Genomic DNA, 27,328 nt, shown 5'->3' with positions numbered 1-27,328 from the left:
ATGTGGATCTATAACAGCGTCTCCAGCTGCTGCTCTGATTATCAGCATCAACCCCAGTGGACAAATCAGGAAAAACAGTGTAGCTGAAAAACTGGAATTAATGACATCTCTGTAATTTTCACCCTCCTGGAGACCAGTTCTGGCCCACGAGCTGCATGTTTGACACCCCTGTGTTAGAGGACAGTATATGAAGACACTTGGTTAAGTTGAGGGACAGATTGTTGTCGTGGTGACGGGACAGTTTCCATATGAAAGCAGGATGAGCTTCATGCATATTAATCACTGAAACAACCTTCATTTTCAGCATCACAACTGTCTGCCTCAACACAACCATAATCCAAACCTCAACCTGAAACTAAGTTTAACTTTAACCTTAAAACCAGGTTTAACACTGAAACTGACTGAAATAAGTGAAGAGCAGAAAAAATGTCCAGCATGAAACTCAAATTGGTTTAACTAAAACAGCTCACACAGACTTCAGCAGCTTCACAGCAGATGTAGACACAGTTAGGTTTCTGGATCAGATGTCTGACTGATTGGGATCTTTAGGGTGGACTCCTGATCCTGTGGTGAAGCTGAACCTGCAGGGAGGAAATCAGAGTTATATCAAAGAACATCACATCAGACTTCATCCAATCTTTCAGAATACTGAAAGCCTGAGAATACAAAATCAAAATTCTAAACATGAGATACATATGAAGAAGGTGTTGTGTTGTCTTCTCATCATGAATAAGCTGATACAAAAATACATTATTTAAACTTACCTTTCTTACAGTTGAGTGTAATACAACCCTTGGCTACAAGCACAGCTAGAAGGACACCAACAACAATAAAAACAAAAAGGGGGCCGAGAACCGCAGCAACAATCCATCCAGTGGTTGAGTCTGAAACAGAGAAGATAAAGTTAGTGTCAGAGTGAGAATGTAAGTGCAGATGATAAACAGCAGATTGGAGCTCACAGTCCACACAAAGAACAACTAAAGGTGTTGATGTTCCTGCAGATTCAAACCCCACTGGGATGAATCTCAGCAGGAACAGTGATGTCAGCTTGGATCTTATGTCCAGTTTCCTCCTGCTTGTCTTCACAGCTCAGAGGTTGGTTTTGGTTTTGCTCACAGTAGTGAGGAGGGTGATGTTGTAGCATGGTCCTGTTTCTGAGACGTGCTGCTCATCAGTATGAAGACTGTTTGAATCACTGTCCTGCCACCTCCACTTCAGCCTGTTTACATGTGACTGTTGTTAAACTGCTGCTGTGTCTGACATCTGCAAATGTGTGTGACAATCTGTCTACGGCCGAGGTTCTCTACACACTGAGCCCAGGACACCATGGACTCTGGATTACGTCTTAGAAACACGTCTTTACTTTATCACAGCTGTTGTTAGAGCTCCTATTCATTATATCGCTTTAAATAAAATACTACCTGTCCAGATAAACATGCAGCTTAGATAGTTTTATGTCTCACTGAGCAGTAAAAGTATAATTTTGAGGTACTTTTTATGCTACTTAATATTTCTAAACATGGTGGTTCAACATGGCGGCCTCCATAGAAGAGGACCTGCTCCCTCTGTAGATATAAAGGACTCATTCTAAGGAAACAAAAACACAACGGTTCTTATTTTCAGGTGATTATACACTAATGAAAACATACTTATGAATATTATGTGAACAGAAGTCCCTCTGCACAGCCAGTCTCAAGGATCAGGTGCTGGTCGACCACAGGAACATCTCAAATAAAATCATCAACATAAACCAGCGCACACTGAACTGACTTACTGTGATTTTATTCATTTATCATCTATGTTTTGAAACTGGTGGCCGACATCACTGTGACTGAAAACTCTTTTTTGGTCACTTTTGATGTGGAGAGTTTGTAGACTAATATTCCACATGAAGGTGGATTAGAAGCTATGAATTTTGATCTTGATCTTGGGAAAGATAAACTTCCAGTGGAACTGCTTATGTCACTTACTAAGTTCATCCTAAAATCTAATGACTTCATGTTTGACAATAAGTATCACCTGCGATCTCCAGGAACAAGTATGGAGTCACCATTTGCTCCTAACTATGCAAATTTGTTGGTGGGTTTATGTGAAGACAGATATATATTTAACAACAAGCCCTTTGCTAAGAGCATCTTGTTTTTCAGAAGATAAATTGATGACGTCCTCATGAGGTTTACAGGCTCTGAGAATCAACTTAAGGCATTCAGTGACCATATAAATAGGATTTATCCCACCTTGCATTTTACTATGGAATACAGTCGAGAAAAAATTCACTTCTTGGACCTTTGGATCTCTGTTAATGAAAACAAACAAATAGAAACATCTATTTATAGTAAGGAAACTGATAGAAACAGCATCTTGCACTCTACTAGTTTCCATCCTGACCATATTATCAGTAACATCCCATATGGTCAGTTTGTCAGATTGAGACGAAGATGCAGTGAAGAAGATGATTATCAAACTGAGGCTAAAGAAATGTCCCAGAGCTTTAAACAAAGAGGGTTTAACCAGACACTTGTTGACCAAGAGAATAAAAAAGCTCATGAAAAAAAAAAAAAGAGTGAAGAACGACTTAATCCTTCCTCTAAACACTCTGACAACAGAGTGACCTTTGTATCTGAATATTGTTCAGCATCTATGCAAGTCAACAGGATTATAAACAAACACTGGAAAATCCTGGAATGTGATCCGAGTTTGGACCATTTGACATCTCCCAAACCTCGCTTTTCTTTTAAAAGACGTAGAAATGTCAGAGATTTTGTGGTTGGTTCTCTGTACGAGGAACCCACACAAACTAATCGTCTCAACAGGTTTATGGAAATTATAGATGTGGAAAATGTTCACATTGTTCTGATACATTTGACACCAAAACATTCAATCACCAACATTCAGGAAAGAAATACAGCATCAAAGAATTCATGAATCGTCTTTCTACACGTGTCATTTACATTTTGAAACGTCCTCGTGGTTTAATGTATGTGGGCCGAACAAAACGTTGCCTCAGACTGAGAACCGCTGAGTGTAAGGTGGCCGTTAGAAACAGGAACATGGATGATGTCATCGCTGGACGTTACAAAGAGAAAAAACACGGGTCTGTCACTTCACTCAAATCTGTGGGTGTTGAAAAAGTGCAACCCAGTCCAAGAGGAGGTGATCTGATCAAGCAACTTTTAAGAAGGGAAGAGTTTTGGATCCATGAATTGAAAACACTTGAGCCATATGGACTTAATGAAACACAGGATTTGAATTCCTTTCTGTGATATAAATATGAACTTATATCTCCCTCCACAGGTCATTTGGATCCACAGGGAGAGATGAGACATCAGGTCCCTTGTCTCTTCCCTGTCACTCCCCCTTTCTGTCTAACAGTGTAGAGGGACAGAAGTAGGACCTGCAGTCCATCTCTTTTTTTAAATCTCTAACTTCAGTCATCTGCATAATGGTATGATCTTAACTTACAGATTATTCTTCTAACACTTGGAACTCTTTATGACTCTCGCTTTGTTTTTTGATCTGTGTCATTTTGTGTCAATTTATTATTGTGCTTTTTGGATAAATTGTAAATTATCTTTTGAAAAATGTTTTTTGAAGAATGTTAAAGGAAAAATGTTGAAAAAGAAAAATGAAATAAGTGTGATTATTAGTCACAGGACCCGTGTATATTTAGCTCACCTGTGAGAGCTCATGTGTTTCTGCTGAGCGAACCTGAAGACGCCACGGGCGAAACACGTCGTTCGCTCTTAATAAAAATCGCAGTAACTCAGTTCAGTGTGCGCTGGTTTATGTTGATGATTTGATGAATATTATATCTGTGACGTATTCTGACAATAAACCCTCCTAAATGTTACAGACTGGACCTTTAAGTACAGACTGTGAGTTGTTCTTCCACCACTGACTGCTGCTCAGTGACGTCCAGATTAAAATCATGATGAGCTTCTTGGTGGAGGGTCGACTCTACAGTTATTGGAGCACAATGAGAGGAGAGATACACAGTCTGGATTTATGCAGCATGACGCTCTTAAAGATAAATAGACTTTAAACTCATTAATAAAAGGCTATAAAGAATATTTAGAGATTCTTGTTCACATACAGACTGAGACACAGTTTCACATCTCTCCACATACATGCTGCTTTAATACTCACAATTACTACAACTAGAAAATCATCATTCATGTTTGAAACTTGGAGCTACAACCTGAATAAGAACTGATAATCAAATGTGATTTTAGCACTAATTCAAAGTTTAAAGTGTCCAGTAAAAACTCCAGTTCAAATCCTTTATGTGCCTCCATGGTATCAGATTATTTCCAGGAACTATCTCTGTATATATTTAGAGTTAAAGTCTGCTCCTAGTTTTTACTTTCACTTCAGTTTCTAGTTCAGTTCAATAAAATCCTAAAATCCTGACTGACTAAAATCTTCTCTCCATGTCTGAGTGTTGTTTGGGCTCCTCTGATTGGTCGACTCTGCTGTTGCTGTGCTTTCTGTCTCCAGGGCTGCAGACCTGTTGGGAGGTTCATCAGCAGCATGGACACACCTGGACACCTCTGTGTCGTGTCTTTGCTTTCCTTTTCTTTGTTTTTACAGCAAAACATCCAGCGGCACATTTTCACTCATCCACTCCCGACACTACTGACTTTCCACATTGAGAACATGTGTTTGTTTGTGTGTCTCCTGTTTGTGTCTCAGTCTCACAGTCGGCCTGTGACAGTGTCTTTATGTTGTTTCTTATGTGATTCATGTGGAACTTTGCTGCTGCACTTTCTCATTGGGATTAATAAAGTTCTCTATCTAATCTATAAAACTACAGATAATCAAACCTTCAGAGAGCCTCGCTGGATTTTGGTGGAACATGTGGAACAATAATTCTTCACTTTCACAACATTTTTTCTTTTCACTTGTGGAACAGAAATGTCTCTGATTCTAATGACTTCAGTCTCTAAATCGTCCTCGTCTTCATGTTTTCATGTTGATCCTCAGGATCAGCTCACAGCAGACATTTATAAATCTCTTACTGGGTTTGTGTGTCGACTTTAATAAATTCTTGTGTGTGTTTGTGTGACTGATCAGACCGATGTCAACATTTACTACAAACTCCAGTTCTTTCTGTTGTTTCCCTCCAGACCCTCTCATTCTTCCTCTGATCTCTTAAATCTGAACACATTAAATCTGTTGGAAAATAACACATCAACAAATTTAAATTATTTAAGAATAAAAATAAGATGAGGAATAATCTCACCTCTGGGCGACTCTGGACCTGTGAACACACAGTAAACACACAGTAAGTGACACATCAGTTATAATTATACATGTGACATTTGACTGTTTTTGTTCTCTGCTTGTAAATGAGGATTTAAGATTTTTAAGAAGAAGAAAAACATGATGAACAGAGAGAAACAGCAAATCACAAATGTAGGATGATAAGGAGACAATATTTTTATCTGCAACAACAACAGAAACAATAGATTATAGACTACAAGACAATTACAGCATTAGAATAAAGTCACATTTTGATGTTTTTAATCACATCTCTGCTTGTAAATGTTGATCAGAGTTTGTTTCAGATTGAAGAAAAGCAGAATAAAGTGAAATAAATAGTAAAGCAGCCTGTTCACCCTGCTGTATCTGCTGCTGTACCACCAGACTGAAGAGCAGCTTCTTCCCTCAGACTGTCAGACTGCTTCATTCATCATCAGCACTTCACCTTAGAAATTACTTTGTTCTCTACTTTCATTTATCTCTTCAATCAATTCACATCAATCAATCAATCAAAGAGGGAACTACAACAGAATCTCATTTGACATCCTTGTTGTAAATGATCAATAAATCACCTTGTATCTTTGTTCAACACAGTATAAGACACAATTACACACCTTGTATAAGAGATCATATTTCAGACACGTTCAACTTCTACCAAAGGTTTGCTCTCTATTTACAACCACACTAGAGCTGCAACTAACTATTATTTTCATTATACATTCATCTGATCGTCATTTTATTCATTGATCCATTAGTTGTTTGCTCCATAAAATGTCAGAAAATGGTGGAAAATGTCAATCGGTGTTTCCTAAAGTCCAAGACGACGTCCTCAAATGTCTGATTTTGTCCAAAACCCAAAGATATTCAGTTTACTGTCAGAGAGGAGGAAAGAAACTTGAAAATATTCACATTTGAGAAGCTGAAATCAGAGAATTTGGACACTTTTTAATTAAAACAATGACTCAAAATGATGAATCTGTTATCAAAACAGTTGGTGATTAATTTAATAATCAATCAATAATGGATTAATGGGTGCAGCTCTAAACTATTTCTGACTCATATCATGACAGAAGCTCAGATACAGTGAAGATGTTTGGACAACCCTTTACATTTTCACACTACATTTATTCTTCTAAAACATATATTGAAACGATTTCACGTTAAATCTGTCGTCTGACATGTGGACGATATTTTCTTCGACACTAAAGTCGTTTAAAAAATCAAGTCAAATATCAAACAGAAGCTCTTAGAAGCTTGTGCACCTCTTGTGTTCTCAGGGTTTAATTGTGTCAGTGAGTCACTTTATTAGGTTCACCTGTACAATCTGATGTCATCCAATACAAGTGTTGTGACATGAAGTTGACTTTCTGACGTCTATAATGTCGAGTTTGTTTTCACACTGTCACACAGCTCTTCATTCACTTCTACGTTTGATCACTGAGCTCATAGTTAGTGATGCTGTTGAACTGGACTGCATTATATTCACAGGTGTTTCTAATATTGTGAGCAGCTCATGTTTGTAAAGACGGAGGAGAAAATATTAGAAAGAGCTCTCAGTATAATGTCGTCCAGAACAACAGCACCTTTAACTGTGAGCTCAGTAATAAAGTGAGTGTATCTGATCAACAGTCTCAGGAGAACATTATCACACATTTGTTCTTTAAAACTACACCTTTGTTCACCTTTCATCATTTCAATTTATCCACGGCTCCAAAATACACACTCAATTATTTCACACACGCAAAAATTCACTCCTCATCAAATATTTGACAAATCTGACCAAATCAGCCCCGAATGAAACAAGAGGTGAACTATTCTAAAAGAAACTGTGTAAAACGTGAGCTGAGTCCAAACCTTTTGTACTGCAGTAAACTAATATAAAAACTCTCATCAAATATCAAACACTGGCTTTTTAAAAGCAAACACGTCTTGTTTCATAAACTGTTTCACACATTAACAAACAAACATTTACAGACACACCAGCTACAAGTACTCAAGTACTGTCATTAAGGATCATTTTCAGGTACTTGTACTCCAGTATTTACATTTTATGATACTTTATACTTTTACTTCACTACATTTCAGAGGGAAATATTGTAGTTTTTCTCCACTACATATAAAAAAGAAGTGAAGAATATTTGAAAGACTTCAGTAGATTTTTGAGTTTTGCTGATCTGTAATATTTTGTTGAGATAATTTACTTTTCTTCTTTAGATAAATTTGAATCTTTGAGGTTTAAAAACTTCTAGAAATTTCTATTTCAAAAATTGTTGACAGCCAGCTGCAATTTTTCATTATTTGGGTGCTTGAAAATTAAATGGTTGTAATAGAAAATATTAAATTATTAACCATTATTCACTTTAGAAACTCAGATTTCAGATTATCTAAAGAAGAAAAGTAAATCATTAGTTGGTAAAACATTTTCAAAACTTAATAGTTTGTTGTAAAAACCAAAAGTCTATTGCAATAAGTTGCCTTGAAACTTTTTGTCAACTTGTTCATTTTTCCAGTGTACATTTATCAGACAGATATAGTTACTAGTTTGATCTCACATACAAAACATATGATCAACTTATAGAACTTATATATACATTAGAACAAGAACACAGTATTACTGTATTACTTTAGTGTAACAGAAAACACTGTTAAGATCTTAGAAAACATATTTCAAATAATATTTGAAGATAATTTTGAAGCAGAACAAATTATTCTAAACTCACAATGTGCATCTGAAAGTATTTGTTGTGTTCTTTTATCTTTCTGTTTCTCTTGATTTGAACTGCACCAGTTTACTTTTTAACTCTTTTATCTTTTGTATCTCTTGTCTTTACTTTTGCACTTTTTAATGATAAATCTTTGACCTTTTTACTGTATTTTTATTTCTGTGTAAAACACTTTGAATCACTCCAGTGTATGAAATGTGATCTACAAATAAAGCTGCCTTAAAGTTCAGGGACGTCCAAACATTCAAATATACAACATTCATATAAGTTTAGTGTAATAATCTTATTTGTGAGGTTGTTGCTTCATTTCCTGGAGAAGAAAGTTGACTTCAGCCTGTTTACACTCAGTACTTCTGCTGTCAGGAAGCTGCACACACAATCACACATCTGTCTGTAAATCACAGCTGTATAATGGCACTCTGCTGACATTTTGTGTCCTCTGTGCTGCAGCCTGACGCTTCCATCAGACGTCACCTGTGATTGGTTGAATCGGCCCACGTGCTTTAGTGAAGCTGCACACGCTCACATTTAATACAAAGCACAAGCCAAATGTTAGTAAGTGTGTCAAGTGTTGAACATTAGTGAACTCCTGGTTTCACACTCACACAGAGGAGGAGGATTCCTGCTCACATTTACAAATCACAATGTGGACACTTTCTCTCTTCTTTTCATCTCCACTTTCACTTCAACTCAAAACCTGATGCTGCATTTCAACTTTCTTCTGCTTGTAATCAACCAACACTCTGCTGCAGTCGATGAAACAAGTGGAAAGAAGAGACATTTATATCAACATGTTTGTCATCTGGGAGCCTCACTGCAATGTAATGATACTAATGACAAGTTTAAACTGTCCAGGAAAAACTACAACAAGGATTAATAAAGCTCTCTCTCTGTCTCTGTCTCTGTCTCTCTCTCTCTGTCTCTCTCTCTCTCTCTCTCTACAACAAGGATTAATAAAGCTCTCTCTCTCTCTCTCTCTCTGTCTCTCTCTCTCTCTCTCTCTGTCTCTCTCTCTGTCTCTCTCTCTCTGTCTCTCTCTCTCTCTGTCTCTCTCTCTGTCTCTCTCTCTCTCTCTCTGTGTCTCTGTCTCTCTCTCTCTCTCTGTGTCTCTGTCTCTCTCTCTCTTCTCTCAGGACACCTTCTCTCCTCAGACTCCACAGACCTGCAGTCCTCCAGCTGTCCACTACATGTCCTCACACTTTCATGTCTGTCCTCAAACATGTCCTCTGAAACATGTTGACAAACAGTAAATGTAACACTGTGAATGGAACTGAATATCATGTAGAGCTCATGTAGTATTAGTGTAGAATCACTGTTGTATTATTAATCATGTTCATCGTCCTAAAAGGTCAATTCAGACTCAACACAAAGTTCAGTTTTGTCTCCATTTAATCCTCTGAGTTTGACTGTTGGACACTCACTCAAAATACTGACTACAATACTTAACTACAGCTAACTAGTGATGTAAACACCAACTGTGTGTGTTTGTGTGACTGATCAGACTGATGTCAACATTTACTACAAACTCCAGTTCTTTCTGTTGTTTCCCTCCAGACCCTCTCATTCTTCCTCTGATCTGTGGAGATTCCTCCGTGCTGCTATACTGAAAGAGAAATGTGACTTCTCCCACTGCAAAATCCCTTGTTCTTCCTTGTGTAAAGAAAGGACTAGAAACTATTTCAGCATGAATTTCTAGTCTACACCGCTGGGTAGTCAGGAGGCATGTTAACTGAGTACCTCTGGCATCTAACACTATGTTCTGGTTAACAAAATAATAACTATAGACAGGGGTGTTGATGCATAGTAATATAGGTATCAGCATCTCACACATAATGTATCCTGGCACATTTAGGCACAGAGGCATGGCTTAGTAGCTTCATTTATATTTTTAGTACTCCGTTTGTTGTGGACCTACATGCCACAGTAAATTCCTTGTATCAACACTGACTGGACATCCAGTTGAAACGTAGTGAATTTTCCTTCTAACAGTTTTTGAAAATGAAACAATTTATGTGACTATGAAAATATGACAATGGATAATCTTACCATTGAGAGGCACATAAATCTTAGAATGTATCTTATGGCCAATTTCTTCCTGCGTGGTGACACAGTGGAAGCGGTCGGCTTTGGTCACAGTAATGTTAACAGTAACGTAGTAACGTCCTCCTCTCTCTGTGATCTGTGGCTCCTCAGCAGGAAGGATGTTTCCAGAACTGTCCTGCCACTCTACTTTAGGTTTTGGAGAAGCTCCTTCAACCTCACACTGCAGCAGCACCCCATCCTTTGTTTGGTCAAGTATTGTGATGTATGGTTTTGGAGCTGCCCCTGCAGTGAACATAAAAACAATAGATTACATAAGACATCGTAGACATATAATAATAGTGGGATGGTTTTTGTTCATTCCTTCTCTGCGTGTAAATGAGCAAATTTAAGTGAAAAATTGATAAGCACACCATAAACCTTACTTACACATCTCATCCTTATTTGCTCACAATTTTCAATTTTCAGATTTTGGAACTTATCACCACTGCAAACACTATTTCTGGCTCATAACAAGACCACACAGTCAGGAAAGACATGTGGACAACCTTAAAACTTCAAGCATAAAATTAAGTCATGTGAAACCTGCTGTCTGAGATGTAGACCATGTTTTGTGTGACATTAAAAGTAATTCTGTTAAATTGAATTCTCTTATAACATATAGACTCTTCAAAGTATATAAACACCTCATGTTATCAGGTTTACGTTTGCCAGTGAGAAGTATTTGATCACGCTGCCCAAATGAAAAACTAATGATCAAATATGTTGTGATTAGAATTTTGTGACCAACAGCAGGTGACGAGAGATTTTACTGGAGTGCATTTTATCTTGTCAAAAAGGAAGAAGAGCATTATTGTTTTTGGGTTTTTTTTCCAGAATTGCATGAAATTAGTATATAAATGGGTTGTGACTGAATACATGTCAAAAAAGCTAAATTACTTCCAGATGTATGCAGTTAATGCAGATGCTAAAAAGAATGAATGAGTGATTGAAAAAAACTTCTTGTCATACAGTAAATTAAGTTGAAAAACACTATTATTATGTGCAACTATTTGCATTATTCTGCATTAATTAATAGGTTATTCATAAATTATGTAAAATGTGTCGTTTCTAATGAATTTAATTCTATTAAAGCCAACCTAGTTTTCACACAAGAGATCCATAAAAATCATTGCCAGATTGGATCATAACTACAACCTTTTTTCCTGAAATTACAAACATTAAATGGTGAAACTATATCCTGAAATTAAGTCCTGAAGCTAATTTCAAAATGTGTAGCACAACTTCAAAAGATGTTTCTTCTTGTCTTCTTGATGTTTCCACTTCAAAAGAGACAGAACATCGCATGAATAGACTGTATGTTAACTACAGACTTAATACATCCAGGCAAATGTCTCAGATTTTAACAGGTGATATGTAGTTTCTTACACAACAAAGGAATCTTACTGTCACACAGTGATTAATACAGATTTAACCCTTAAGATGTCCCCAAACAAAAACTTTTTCTGTCATAATATGCTTGTTTTTTCATCAAATGGTCTGAAAATAATGGGGGTTGTTTAATACTATGATCTTCACAACTAAAATAAATTTGAAGTAATTTCATTGAATTATGAGTGTCCAAAAATAACCCACAGCACAAGGGGTGCAAAGGTTCAAATTGTCATGCCATACTGCCCCCCCCAACGGCACACACACACACACACACACACACACACACACACAAAGCTTCAAAAGCATGTCCACTCCTTCTCTTATCAGACCTAATTTGCATCAGCGATAAATATTTGATATTGTTGATCAAAATGAAAACTGATCATCAAACTGTTCTAAGTCCTCTTTTGCAGAACATGCAGTGATCTGTAGTTTCCTTTGACATAAAAGAATGATCTCAGTCTTTTCCTAACAGTCACTCATCCAAATTCAAAGAACTTTTAAATGACGTCAGGCCTGTGAAACCAAACTCACAACACACAGCTGTGACAGGTAGACAGTGACGTCATCACAGTCAGGACTCACCTGGGATGTTTTCCTCTGATCTGTCTTTTAATGGTTTAAAGCGCGGAGGTTGCACGCGACCCGAGATTTACATGTAAACATTAATAAATAAATAAACTGTGTATTTTAATGTTGACTGCAGACGTCAATACACACATATTGTACCTCGTTTGAAAGCTCAGATGTTCGTTTTTTCAACGGATTTAAGAATCTAAATGAAGGATTTACGACATTACAACAGTAGCGTCTGACTTTACGGCAGTAAACACTTAGCAACTTACTAGCTATCCTGACTAGCTGCAGTTAAAATGTATTTATAGGTGGAAAAACAGACATTTATAGACCAACAGGGGCTCGTTTTAAAGAATAAAAGTCCACCGATTAAATCCAGCTCGAATCAACTGAAGCGGAAGTAAAAATCACCAAAATAAAAGTCGATTATGTCTCTCGTTTATTTTTAACGCCGCTCGTCAAACTTTCAAAACAACGTATTTTCAATCAATTTAAAGTTTTGACAAAAGATTTGACCAATGATGTTCAGTATCTTTGAAATCAGTAAACGCCCAACAACAAAACAAACCAATCAGCATCTTTCTACGATCTAAAGTGACGAACCTACCAGACTTTTAACTCCATCAGCCAATCAGAGGAGAGCATCTTTACAGGAGCACCACTTGTGTCTGATTGACAGCTACTTTCATCCAATGGTAAGTCAGCACCGTGAAAACACTCTGAGTTTGTAGCCAATAAAATTACCTGTCGAACGAAATATAGAAGTTAATGTTGTTGGACTTTCTGTGGTAGAGAGACACCAACAGAACAGAGAAACTTTATTTATATGTTTACAGAGACATGATTCAATGATAATAAATGTGAAAATAATGTTTAAATAATAAGAACATCTTTTTATAGTCAAGTTTGACACTTACGGACATTTTTTCAGTGTCATAAAGAGATTTAGTTTCATCATTTGTAAACTTTAGAGAAGTTTTAGAGAGCTCTGTAGACATCTGCTGGAGATAATCTGTACTGCACTTTCTAAAATATCTCAGAGACACTTCTGTCTGTCAACATGAAATTTGGTACAAACATTATAGACAAGTTGAGGAAGAGATCTTGTGAATTTAAACCTGATAGTCTGAATTATGACTAATTTATTGTATTTGAAATATAAAGCAAAATTCAAAAAGTAATAACGTTTCTATTTTTTAGTGTTTAATTATTTACAAAAAATAACTCTTCTTGATCTTTAAATAAGATCAACACAGCTGATGAAAGCTCAGAGTGTTTGTTTTACAGTGATGTAATGAACATGTATCAGTTCCTCATGTTTGTGGTATTATACAGTTTAAAATGGGCAGATATTAAGAGACAGAAATGCACATCATCAAAATGAACTACAAGAGGTTAAGATACGACCTAAAAGACAAAACAAAACAGATGTTAGGCTGTTTGTGAAATATCAACTTGGCAGACATGTAATACTGTAGAAAAAATGTGAGAGTGCACACTCAGATTTCATCTACTATAGACTGAAGACATTTCATTGGACAGAGAGACATAATGGACAATGTGTGACTAATATCAGGCATGTTTGATCCAGAGGTGATCACTCCAGATGTGGCTGCAGCTCTGTGGGGACCAGGCTCTGCCAGATGTGTATTGTGACTACTTGACAAAAGTCCATGTGGGACTCTTAAAGCAGTGTCGTCAGTAAATGAGCGGCCATCTTGAAGTGTTTAATGAAAGCACTCACCAACAACAAGCTTAATGTGGAACATTTGACTCGGCTGAAGACGTGGAAAAGCACAGGTGTAGTTTCCGCTGTCGGACACCTTGGTATTTCTGATGATTATGGAGGCGTTGCCGCGCTTCAGTTGGTCTTGAAAATGTGAGACGCGACCTTTGAAGTGCTCATCTTGACCTGTACGGTCCTTATTGTAATGATGGCCTTCATCATACAGGAACACCTCCTTCTGACCATCTTTCTTCCAGTCAAAGAGCTTTGACTCAATGTTGATGCTGAGGGAACAGGGTAAAATAACATCACTGCCTTCTTCCACCACCACTGGTCCTGGAAGATAAAAACATGGATTCATCACCATGTTTACATCAACAGTCAGGAAGTGAAGACACACACATGGAAGGATGTTGTTTTAACAAATAAACTTATAACAACTAACTTTTCATTTTGTTGTCTGGCACACTGTCCTCAGAAAATCCTTTGAATTTCCCTTCAAACTGCATCTTTTTCCTTCATTTTTATTTTTTATACTTCCATATAATAAATCAACCCAACCAAAAAAGGTAATGAGTAATAGTCAATCAGAGGTAGAGTAGTATGACTTATGACTTTGCCCTCCTGGAGAAAAAAATATATATCTATAACCCTGTGTGAAATAACCATAGTTCAATGCCAAATAATCTGTTTTTCAAGATAAAACTGCAGATTTTAGTGTCCTTTAATTGTGACCAGTCTAAGACACACCTGTGTCATAATCCTGCAGTTTAATCAGATTTAACACCAAATCTGAGAGAAAAAAAAAATAACTTTTGTGTTCATAGAAGAAGTCTTACATATTTTGGTTGAACTCATGTAAACTGGAGCTCAAAGCAAAGTGTTGTCTAACTGTGTTGTGTAGTGATGGATGGATCTGTCCATGGTGCTGAAGGAACAGATGTGATGTGATCGTGTCTTTTTCTCTCAGTCCCTTCAGTCAGTTTAGTCTTGGATCTATAATAAACTGTAGATCAGAAAATATTAGACTCTCCATCTACCACCATTATGACTGATGATGAAATACAGCAGTGTAGACTGAACATGTTCAGCTACAGACAGTTCAGTCTGTAAAAACAGCTGGAACCAACAGTAGAATATATATGTACACTGTCAGTAAGTCTAATGTCAGTATATCAGTAGTAAACAGTGTAATCGTAGCGGACAGACTCAGATTACATCATAAATATCAGCGTCTAAAGTTCAGTGACGCATTTCTGTCTGCAGGATGGAGGCGACGCCCTGAACATCATATATATGATAAACCTGTAAATACTGAACATCATATATATGATAAACCTGTAAATACTGAACATCGTATATATGATAAACCTGTAAATACTGAACATCGTATATATGATAAACCTGTAAGTCATTAGTTTTCTTACCTTTTTCTTCACCAAACGTTATTTCACACCAAGTCACGAGACACACACTCACGACACCGAGAAGCTTCATGGTTAATGACGTCACTCGAAGAGCAACGATCACTATGACGTCACTGTAACGCCACTAACGAACATTTAAATGACTTCTGTCTCTCTGAGCTGCACATCACAAACACTTTCGATTCTTCAGCTTCTGCACAGACACTTCCGTTTCGGTCATCCTTCACAATAAAAGTCTCATTTACAGTCATACCACAGATGATTAAAATTGGGACAGAACCCACTTCAGCAGAAGTTTATCTTCACACTGACATTTCACATTTGACTGTAACTGTGAGGGAAATAAAGCCTGAGGAGGAAAACACAATGTCTGTATGAAAAACTGTAAATGTGTGTAAATGTGTGGATATCTCTCCGAATCAACATGTTATTTATTTTTATACATTTAATCCAGTCTGAAGTCTCCTCATGATCAAATAAGAGAACAAAACCTGAGGCTCAGAGGTCAAAGGTCAACCATGAACCACAGTTTGGCTTTAAGTGCAGCTGCAGATATTTGTAACATCTCTCCATTATCATTATCTCATAAAGGCATACAAAATACTCAAAATAATTATAATAAATTATAGTAAAAGCCTTCCACACTGTCAGTGTAAAGGCATTTTTATTTTTGTCATTTTGAGCCTCTTGGTTGCCTGTTTACTTTGTCTTTTGTTTTGACATGTTTCTATTCTAATCCTCCTTTTACAAGAATGTTTCACAAAGTAAAATCCTTCTGTAGATCATAATATACACACACACTTTACTAAACATCAGCAACTAACAGGAAAAATGCCCAATTAATAAAAAAATATATCAACAATGATAAGGTGATGTTATGATGACTTTGGTTCTTCAGTTAGAAATGAATCTGTTGTGATTAATATTTAGCTGTAATGAACATTCATGAAGCTGTTTATGTGGTAAACTGTCTTTTAGAAGTCTTGTTTTAATATGAGTCATCTGCTACGTGTATTTCTTTATTCAGTAATACAATACAGCAAACTAACTTTAACTTCTTTTATCAAAGTTTTATCACACAGAAACAAAAAAATCACAACATTAGTTTTTATTCAAACATTCATATAGAAATGATTAAGCGCTGCCTGGAATGACATGATACTCAGTACACAGAATAAACTTACATTAACTTTCAACATCACAGCCAACAATAAATACTTTGTGTCCAGTTTATAAGGCAAAACTTAGCAGGGCACAAAATTAGTACCAGCAGTTCAGTCAAATGCTGGTAAATTATACAATTATCTGGTTGACTTGCTTCATTCACCAGCCAAAAAATACAATGGTAATTTACTGAGTGGCTGGTAAAAATCTGAACATTCAGTAACCATTTGGCTGGTGGACAAAAAAGTTAATTTTACACCCTGAACTGAAAAATAATGCAGTTTAATACAACAATCCTGTAATAAATCCTCCCTTTGCAAACATTATAATCTTTAGCTTGTCTTGACAAAATAATGGAGATTGTCACTATAAGTTAAGGTGAGTTTAGTTGGTTAAGTTACATTTTATTGTCAGTGTAAACAAGGCAAGTGAAACTTCATCCCAGAGGTCAGAGGGCAGGGTCGCCTGCAGTGCTTCACCCCTGGAGCAGCTTTGAGGTTCAGTGCTTCACTCAAGGGCACTTAGACAGAGACGGTGGGGTAACACAGATGTGATAATCCCCAGATCACAGCTGGATTACACCTCCTGTTACTGCCTCATTTATCATGAAGCCATCCTGCCTCATGATGATACAGGGATACAAAACTCTCAAGCACCTTAAGGAATAAACACAAGCAGCACAGTCTTGTCCCAAATAATGTCAACAACACAAATAAATATATTTATATTTAAAATATGAAGTCACATCATATTTCTCTTCAGAGACAAAATAATTAATCATCTTTTCCAGTGGACCAGCAGGCTTTTGTTCAGTGAAGTCTTGTGTTTTTTTAATGTCCATGTCTACCTCAGTATGATCATATTTGGTAAATGGACTGTATTTATTCATCACTTCTGCTCCTCATTCATCCACTGATGTCAGTCAGCTGCCATTAAAGGTTCTGCTCTGACCATCAGGAACAATTTGGGCTTCAGTGTTTTACTCCAGGACACTTCAACATGTGGACAGGAGGAGGCGGGGATCAAACCAGCGACCCTCAGATTAACTGATGAGCTGCAGGTATGAAATGATCTGATGTCATTTTGTCTGGACTGTTACAGTTCTCATCATTCAGGCCTCAGACTGAAGTCACTCGTCTGTCTGCAGATCATCAAACCTGCTGCTGCTTGGATTTTAACTGTGTGCACAACAACAAGAAGCATCAATAAAAAGCACCGAGAAGTTAACAGGGAAGATATAAACAAGATAATAAAACAAGAAGAACACAAATAAGACACAGACTCAACAGTTGAATTTACACTGTTGCATATAAGAATTATTGATATTGCACAGTTTGAACTGATGTTACCTGAGTGGTACGTTGATATTGCAGTGAGTTGCTCAGTTTTGGTGTGTGTGATTTATTGAGAGCAGTGATGGTCTTAAAGTCTGACAGCAGCATTTTATTTGAAATTTTCTAAATAATGGTTTTGTCATTTTAATCTCTTTAAAGCATGACATCATCAGTCAGGGGTTTCCTGATCGTTTCAGGTCGCGTGATGTTTGATCAGGATTTTTTGGTCCAAACACCTTCATTTTGAACACTTTTATAAAGCTCACTGTTAATGGATGGACTTGTTATAATTTAATCAGGTCCTTTTTTTTAAAAAAAAAATGCTCCATTTCAAGTCAACTGATATTTCTATGATTTAAGTTTCATTATTTGTTGTATTACATTTTTGTGTCTCACAGCTTGATTGTGTTTCTATGTAGTTCTGAACAAAAGTCTAGTGGCCTGACCTGATATTACAGTGAAATTATTTTATATTCATGACAGTGCAAGAATAAAAAGAGATGAATAAGATAATCAGAATGAAGTGATGCTGATATGTTTTTCAATATAGTGAGTCCCAGAGATCTCAGGGAAACTCAGTGAGTCCTCAATATTTTTTATTTATTTTTATTTTTTTGACAAATTGTGGCGTTATGTTTTATGTTATTTGGTTATAATCCTGTCTACATTTCTGTATTTTCCAACCTTAAAAATCTACAGCAGTGCAAGGCAACACATGAATGCAGCAGTAATATTTAATCTAAAAGCATCATATAACTCTGACAGGGATATCATTCTACTGCACAAAGAATACTTCTACTTTTCATACTTTTACTATAATACTTTTACCTTAGCAAAGCGTAGAATACAGACCCTTTATCTTCACAGAGCTGAATGCAATTTTTTTCCCCCAAGATCTGTCTAATCCTGCTCTACTGTGCTGTGATTGGCTGCTTCTACCACGTGGTGACTGGATAGTTTTAGGCATCCTAATGTTATGAAAGGGTTTATTTTAACCCAACGTGACCTTTTCTTAAGCTTCACTTTTTCTTGCATTAATCTCACCAAACTGCAACTGAAAACTGAAAATAATTCTAAAAACCAAGTCTAAAAAAAATAGACTGTGATATTTAGCTGAACATGCAGCTTTTCCTGCCAGCAGCAGAGAACATCACACCATGGTAACGCCTGGAAGCAGGAATCATGGCAGGATCCACCGTAAGTCTTGGAGAGACCGAGCCATCCTGATATAAGGCAACTCCATCTCAGTGAAAAGGCTTGTAGTCGAGGAGATGCACCGACGAGAGCAGACAGCGAGGTGCACAGAGACCATTTCTCAAGACAAGTAAGGACAGTGGTTGGATGTCCACCTCCAGAAAACCTAAAGCACTTTCTCGTCTGCTGCAAAACAAACCTTACACAAGGTTGTTACACCTGGTGACCCAAACAGGTACTGAAGTGTTTAGCTGCTATTCTGGAGAGCAGATGGACAAACATCAACACCCTGCCTGTCCAGTCATCCCATCCTGCATCTGCAGTTCATCCAGGACCAGCGCTTCAAAACCAGAGGCTGGACAGCTGGGAGAAGCACAGGACGGGAAGTTACTGACAGACCTGAACAGAGGCTCTGCTTCCCATCTAAGGTCACCACAACTAACTTTAGACCAGACCCTGAGCTTTGGTCCAACTCACTTTGCACCACCTACACCGCTGGCAGCCGACGCTGAACAACATGGCTGGAAATCAAAGGTTTGTCCAGTGGAGGCTGCAGAGGCTTTGCAGGTCTGTCAACTACACTGGTGCTTCAGGACACAGGAATCTGAGGACGGGGTCACTGTCAAGCTATCAAAGCCCTCTTCAGTGCTGCTGAAAGGTCAAGCCAGTGTCTGAACAAGATGATGTCAAGGAGGGTGAGTCAAAGATGCCAGTCCTCATTGGTGGACCTTCTGGAGGTGTAGTGGACTCATCAGTGAAACACTTAAGAAGGATGGTGCCCATCTGAAAATCTTGCACCACTTAGTCCTAAATAGGACACACGGGACGCAAAACTGGGCAGAACAATCTTGGGAGAAAAAAATGAAGCTGGTATTAGTACTTCTGCTTACATAATAGACCTGAATATTTCTTTCAACTCTGGTTACCACACCGACAGCCGAACAGCACCTGTGTGTTACCTGCTGAGTCTTAAAGGAATGTTGCATTGTGGGTAATCTGTGTGTGACAGAGTCTAGTTTGTTTGCTGTGACAGTGAGTCTTTCCTGAGGAGTGAAAGGTACTTATGGTACTTTACTCAGCCATGAAGTAATTATTACACTGCAACCTGAGTTTAACTACAGACTTTACAGCCGACTAAAATATCGAAGCCAAAATGATCATCTGCTGCGTCTCATGTTGTTATTTAAACAGATTTAAACAGAGATTTGTTGTTCACAGTGGAGCATTAACAGGGAAAAAACAGGGCGAATCCCCTGACCGCACTGATGATGAAGTTAGTGTCCTTTTGAATTTTAATGCATCAGAGCTGCAGAACACGTATCTACAGACATACAGAGAATATAAATATAAAAGAGTGAAATGAAGTTATTTTTGTCCTTAACAACATTAATAAGGGAGTAATAATGTGTTTAGACAATAACTTTTTTCTCCTAAAGCTGCATGAGTGGAACTCAATCAAACCACATTTCAGACTTCAACTATTTTTCTAATTCTCATTGAATGGAACGATTGTTTAACAGGTTTATATACGACATTCAGCTTCATTAGACTATTTGCTGTGAGCGTGCATGTTAGTGCGTATGAGTGTGCATGTTAGTGTGTTTGCATGTTAGTGGGCTGATTTTTAGGGCCTCTTCTTTTTAATCTGTACATGCGTTCCCTCTGTGATGTCATCAGGACACACAGCATCTCCTTCCACAGTTAAACCAATGACACACATCTGTATGCAGCTGTGTCTCCTGGACTAATTGATTTTTAAATGCATTTTAAAGAAACATTTTACAGCTCAGACAGGATAAAAAGGAAATTTTAGTCACAGGTTCTAAAGCTCAGAGAGACAAACTGGTTGTAAATTTAAGTTTATATAAACCCAAATTAAGAAACAAGGAACCTCAGTCTAGTTTCTGACTCAGACCTGAACTTTAAAACTCATGTAGAGTTTGTCACAAATCTACATTTTATAATCTCGATAATATCACTGAAGTGTGATCATTTCTCTCTGAGTGACACAGAGAAACTGATGAATGTTTTTATATTGATCAGGCTGGATTACTGTCATCCTCTCCTCTCTGGTCGACCCGGAAACATCAGAAATCAGCTGATCAGAACTCTGTGACCCGCATGATAACCAGAACCAGAAGGAGAAAACACATCACGCCAGTTTTAAAGTCCTCACACTGGCTGCCTGTCAGTTTCTGTATTGATTTTAATTTTTTTATTTGTTTATAAAGCACTTCATGGTTTTGCTGACAGTGTGAACCAAGTTTCAGTCTTTTATTTGTTCTGAAGGGCAGGAATTTTTTATCCCAAACGTAAAACCCATCTCTTCAGCCTCGCTTTTGATTTAGAATGGTTTATAGATATTAATTCAAGACATTTGTTTTCATTTTATTTATTTTAATTTACTTTTACTTTATTTTATTCAATATTATCTCTTATTTTATTATTATAAGTATTATTTTGTTTTTATCATTTTAATATTGTTTTATTTGTCTTTAATCTAATTTCTCTAGATCTTCGTCTACGTTATATTTAACTCTTTGATTTTTATTAAAATTGCTTTACAGTCTATTTTATTGTAGGTCAATGTCAACAGTCCTTGTTTTTACTCTTATTTCATCCACAGTTTTTAGGGTTTTTGCTTGTTTTGTCTTATTGTTGGTTTGTCAGTCATCTGTAAAAGTCAGCACTTTGATTTGCACTAACCTGTATAAAAGATGCAATACAAATAAAGTTTGATTTGATTTGATTGAATTTGTTGTCACTTTGTTCCCTGTGATCAGACTTTATATCAGTGATCACTGTGTCATCTCTAACAAAATACTTTCATGTGGTCCAAACATTAAAGTGTGAGACCAACAGTAAAGCATCACACAGTTCATCCTCCATGTTGAACAAACTGATAACAACTCATGTGACAATATTCACATATATAAAGGACGATTCTGCAAAATCTAAGATTATATTTAATGTTGACGTTCTAAATGATAAATAATGTTGAAATAATTAACAAAAATGTTACCATCATGGTTAATGTACTGTATATGTGTGGGAAAGATCAAATAATTTAAGGTAACTGTACTGTTAGTGTTCAGTAACTGCAGAAAAACCTTTTTGGTCTGTTCTGGTCCATTTTAAAGGCGAGGAACGCTTGAAACAAAGCAGTTCGTGTGACGTGTTGTTCGACCACGTCTGAAGGCAAACGTGTTGTTCTGTTGTTCAGAACGGTTCCACTCACGAACAGAGTGAAATCCTGCTGTCGTAAATCAAGTTTACATTCGAGTGTAGTGCATTTTTTCTACAGAATTTCCAGGAAATCAACAAAAAGAAAATGTGAAGTAATTTGCAGTGAATATTAGGGGTTCAGGATTGTTGTGTTTTCTTCAGCTGCCGTTATCTCTGCTTCTGAATCCTGACTTGAACGTGAACCTGAAGGAAAACAAAGTTATAGTCAAGAAAATCCCATTTGACTTAATCCTAATCTGATTTAACAGCTGTCAAGACTCTAAACATGAGATACATGGTCTCCTCATCACGAACATGTTGATTAAAACAAATGATTTAAACTTACGATAATTACGGATGGCTTTGAAGCATCCCCAGGCAATAGCGAAAACTAGAACAGCATTAATAAGTATGTCGAAAACTAGATTAATGATCCATTCAGAGGTGAAGTCTGAAACAGATGACAGGAAGTGAAACACAGATGATAAACAGCAGATCAGACCTCACAGTCCACACAAAGAACAACTAAAGACGTTCATATTCCTGCAGATCAAAACACTGATGTTAGCTTGAATCTTCTGGTCAGTTTTCTCTACACAGCTGCTTATGTCTTGGTCAAACTACATGAGTTGTTACATCACTGTACTTTTCACACTTAACTTCCTGTTTTAAGTTGCTGTGGTCACATGTTCCAACCAGGTCTGTCCTGTCTGTTTATAAATACAGCTTTTAGTTTTACTGCTTAAATATTAACTATATTTGCAGCAGTGACAAAAACAGCCTCTCTGATCATTAAACCACTGTTTAAATGATGTTGGGCAGCGTCGGCGCCTGTAGATCTGTGGGTTTTAGTCAAAAAATCAGAGCTAAAATCCTGTAGTGTGAACTCGGCCTCAGAGGTTGGTTTTGGTTTTGCTCACAGTAGTGAGGAGGGCGATGTTGAGCATCGTCCTGTTTCTGAGACGTGCTGCTCATCAGTATGAAGACTGTTTAAACTGGGGATCAATCTCATATTGTTCCATTGTGCAATAAGTTTGAGATCAATGCATTGATCTATATAATATTATTTGTGTATAAAAATATGACTGAGAAGAATCTCACCTTTCATGTGCACATCAATCTGAGACTCCGTCTGATGTCCGATCTCCTCCTGTGTGACGACGCAGCGATACCTGTCAGCCTTGAACACGTAGGCTCTGAGGACGATCTTGTTGCCGTCTTCGCTTTCCGTGACCTGCGGCCCTTTACTGTACATGACGTCTCCGGCGCTGTTCCTCCACTCTACTCTAGGTTTTGGAAAAGCGCCCACGACTTCACACTGCAGCAGCACCGAACGCTCCGTTTCATTAAACGCAGTGACGTACGGCTCTGGAGCTGCACCTGAGAACACAGAGTGAATCCACAGGAAGTGACACGTCACAGGTGAAAAAGGAAGCAACACTCTGCCATCTTGGAGAGGTACTGTATACTTTCATGTCTGCTACTCGTGGTTTTGCTAATTAGGACCAATTAAGAGCCTTTGTGTGTCCGCAGTATCTTTCTGTGACGCCACCAAAATGTATGGTCACATTTTTTTTGTTTATTTAATTGTTAGTTTCTTTGATTTTGGGAATGTTTGAGATTTAAAATATACTGTCTTATTTGACAGGACAGGTAGAAAGTATTATCTAACAGAAGGATCCCTCATACTGACCTCTTAAGACCTGTGCTCTAACCAGTAACACGGTAGGTTTCGGTTGAGACTGTGGACGATGAATCTGTACCAGCTACGTCTTCTCAGTACAACTCCTGAATTTATATTTAAACTTCAAATAAAGGCATTTGTATACACCTCGTTAAGCCATTTTATCCGTCAATGAAGATTTTTAACTGGATCTTCTGGACTATCTGTGGTTTGAACGGTCACTGATTTTCCAGAAACCGCTGTCAGACATTTCTTTCTTTTATCACCAATAAAGGATAATTCCTGCTCGTATATGAGGATCACAGTGTTATGAAGAAAAGAAACACAAGGAACAGAGAAACAGAGAAGAAAAATACAGTATATGGACAGAATAATACAGTTAAAGCCTTAATTAAGCCTCTCTTTGTCTGAACATGATACGCGTGAACAGTATTTCTCACATGTATCCTGACAGAAGCACATTTTTTACGCTTTGTCATTAATTTGCTGTCAACGATGCAGACAATATTTTCTAAAACCTGATATGAAATATAAAAACAAAGTCTTCAAAATCATGTGCACCCCTTCTGTTAACGGGGTTTTACTGTGTCAGAGAGAAATATCTGATCACGCTGCTCGAATGGAAAAATTATTAGTTTGCTGTAATTCTGTTTTGTAGCTAACAGCAGCTGATGAGAGATTCAACTTGAGTTTATTTTATTTTCTCACAAAGATAAGAGAGCATCACCATTTTTGTTTAAAACTACATCTCTTTTTCATATTTTATCATCTTAATTATTCTCACACACTTAAAATTGTTTAAGCAACACAAATCAAATATTTTTATGGAATGAATCAAACCCTAATGAGAAAAAAGGCAAACCTAAAAACCTAAAATGTAAGATGTTTTGTGTATTTTCAGCCTTTTGACGCCTCGAACACAGAAGAATATTCTCAGTTTATTCCACAAAGTGAATCATCATCATCATCAGACTCACCCGGGATGTTTTCCTCTGATCGGTCTTTTAAGATAAAACCTAAAAGACAGAACAAAACAAACGTCAGGGTGTTTATGAAATATCAGCTTGGTCATTTTAATCAATCAATATAGAAAAAAAGTTTATGCCTCTGTCAGGCGAGAATCCAGAGAGAAAAAAAATCTAAATGTTGAAACAAATGAGCCGAGTGCAAAACACACAGAGGATGAAGATGAACTGAGGAGGAAACAAGGAGCCAATTAGAGGCAAAGATCCAAAACAAAGACAGGAAGTGAAGACGGCGTCCCCAAATGTCTCGTTTTGTCCACAACTCAAAGATATTCAGTTTACAGTCAGAGAGGAATAAAAAAAACAAACAATATTCACATGAGAAGCTGAGAAATTAGAGAAATTTGATTTAATCGATTATCAAAATAGTTGGCGATTAATTTAACACTTGATTAATATTCAACTGCTGCTTTATAAAACTAACTTTTCTTGTTTTTTCGTGCCACATTGAACCTCTCACCGTTGTCCACCAGAGGCTGATGTGGGATTAACAAACATCAACAGAAGCACATGTGGGATTTAAAGACGGTTTCATCTTCAGAACGTTTCTGTCATTATTATCATCATTATATGTGATTATTTACAATGAGGGAAAATTATTTGGACAAATTTATCTACTTGATCGGTGATCAGGTCTACATGTACAGTTATTTAATCGGTTTGATTTTATTTGATTTTCTGTGTATTTTCAGTGTGTACTGTGTTGATTTACTGTGATGTATTCTGACTTTAATGTGTATCGATGACACACAGCTGTTGTCTTCACATAATCTGTTTACATGATACAGCTGATACTATTTTAGTATTTCCTGCTGTCAGTTTTATATTATTTATAAGAGCCCAGACAGTATTTTTGTACAGTATAATTCAGTACAGAATAATTAGTATAACTCAGTTTAATCCAGCTAACAGGTCAATTTTCAGCTGTGTGCTGACGTCTTCATGTACAGATGATGTTCATACTCGGTGTACTCGGGTCACATCATTTTCAGGGCTGCAGTGTTCATTATTTAGTACTTTAAATTGTTGGTTTCAGTTTGCAGGAATCCGTTTTTCAGCAGCAGAATTCAGAATCATTTACTATAATTAAGGTTGCCTATCATATGCAACAGAAAATAAATTACTGAAACAAAATATTGTGTATTGATGTACAGCATGAAGTCCAGAAGAAGTAAGTGAAGCAGAAATGTGGAGATCAGAGTGTGAAGAGACCAGATCAGAGACAAATCAATCAATCATCATCACCGCCTGCATCCTTCAGACCTAATCAAACATATAAACACTGAAGACCAGGTTCTGTACTGTTACTCAGTCTAATTAAAATCTTCTGATATATTGATATATCATTGATCTCCTCCTTATCAAACATGTGATAAAGATATGCAGGATAATTCACAGTTAAACAACAATCTCTACAGTCCAAACTGACATCAGGTCACTCAAACAGAGGACTGAACTTCTCTGTGTGTTTTTATTATAAAGGTGCAGTAGATGTTGTACTTTAAGTCACATAATAAAACATTTTTATTTTATTTTTTCACGCCTGACCCTCAGACAGCCTGAGTCTGTAACTGATCTTAGTACTATCGGTAATAAATCAATTATTCTAGTTTAGCTAATCCTATTTTAACAAGACACGCCCACATCCAGCTCTCTGTCCCGAGTCTCACTTATTCTCACCTTGTCACTTGTTAACCTGCAGACACCTGTCACACTTTAACGTCAGTTCACGCTTGTTATCATGTTTACACTCTAAGTCGCTGATCAATGTTTGTTTTTTTTTAACGATCGGTTCTCAACTTGAACCAACCAGAAGCTGCACGTGAGCGGCGCCTCGTGATGCACACTGCAGAGAAACACGTCTGTCTGCAGGATGGAGGCGACGCCCCGCATCATCATATATAACTGATAAACATTATACAGCTCAAACATTTAAAAATATCTTACCGTTTTCTTCACCAAACGTTGTTTCACTCCAAGTCACGAGACACACAATCACGACGCCGAGAAGCTTCATGGTTGTTTGAAGTTCAAACATCATTTTAACATCACTATGACCACCTGCACGTCACAATCACGTCGCGTCTGCATGGGAACCCCAGACCCACGAAAGATCTCGCGAGAGTTGATAAGTTTCACTCAAATCACGGTCTGTCCCCAGAGCTAACCAGGTGTTTTTGTCTTTAAACTTTAGAACAGAGCTTAAACCACACGACGTCTCTTTATAAAACATAAATGACGTGTATTAAGTGCACAGTGAATAAATAAATAGTACAAATCTCGCGAGAGTTTCGCGAATCTAGGATTCCCTGTAGATGTGACCCTTCTGCAGCAACACTTCCTTCACAATAAAAGTCCACTAATATTATGCCATGTGAAATCGGGACAAAAACTACGAATAATTAATTAAATTACCACTAATCTGCTACTAAACATTAATTTATCTTCACACTGACGTTTCACATTTGATTGTAGCTGTGAAGGGGGAAAGGCCGACAGAAGAAAAAATAATGT

General features: G+C 37.1%; 1 protein-coding gene across 1 annotated transcript; it reads right to left on the bottom strand.

The window, feature by feature from the left end:
* Positions 1 to 507: 507 nt before the first annotated feature.
* Positions 508 to 15,372, bottom strand: LOC146303877 (butyrophilin subfamily 2 member A2-like). Its single transcript, XM_084714340.1, has 7 exons — positions 15,189 to 15,372; positions 13,780 to 14,097; positions 12,045 to 12,080; positions 10,032 to 10,310; positions 5,243 to 5,260; positions 765 to 884; positions 508 to 581 (listed from the first exon to the last, which is right to left on the bottom strand). Exons 1-7 carry the CDS (start codon positions 15,256 to 15,258, stop codon positions 508 to 510), a joined length of 915 nt encoding a protein of 304 aa, XP_084570466.1. The 5' UTR covers positions 15,259 to 15,372.
* Between the last annotated feature and the right edge of the window lie 11,956 nt (positions 15,373 to 27,328).

The sequence above is a fragment of the Lutjanus erythropterus genome, unplaced genomic scaffold (genome assembly GCF_056507025.1).
Source record: "Lutjanus erythropterus isolate fLutEry1 unplaced genomic scaffold, fLutEry1.hap2 Scaffold_220, whole genome shotgun sequence".
Lineage (NCBI taxonomy): Eukaryota > Metazoa > Chordata > Actinopteri > Lutjaniformes > Lutjanidae > Lutjanus > Lutjanus erythropterus.
Note: the sequence above shows the minus strand (reverse complement) of the source record. Positions and strands in the feature narration are given on the sequence as shown.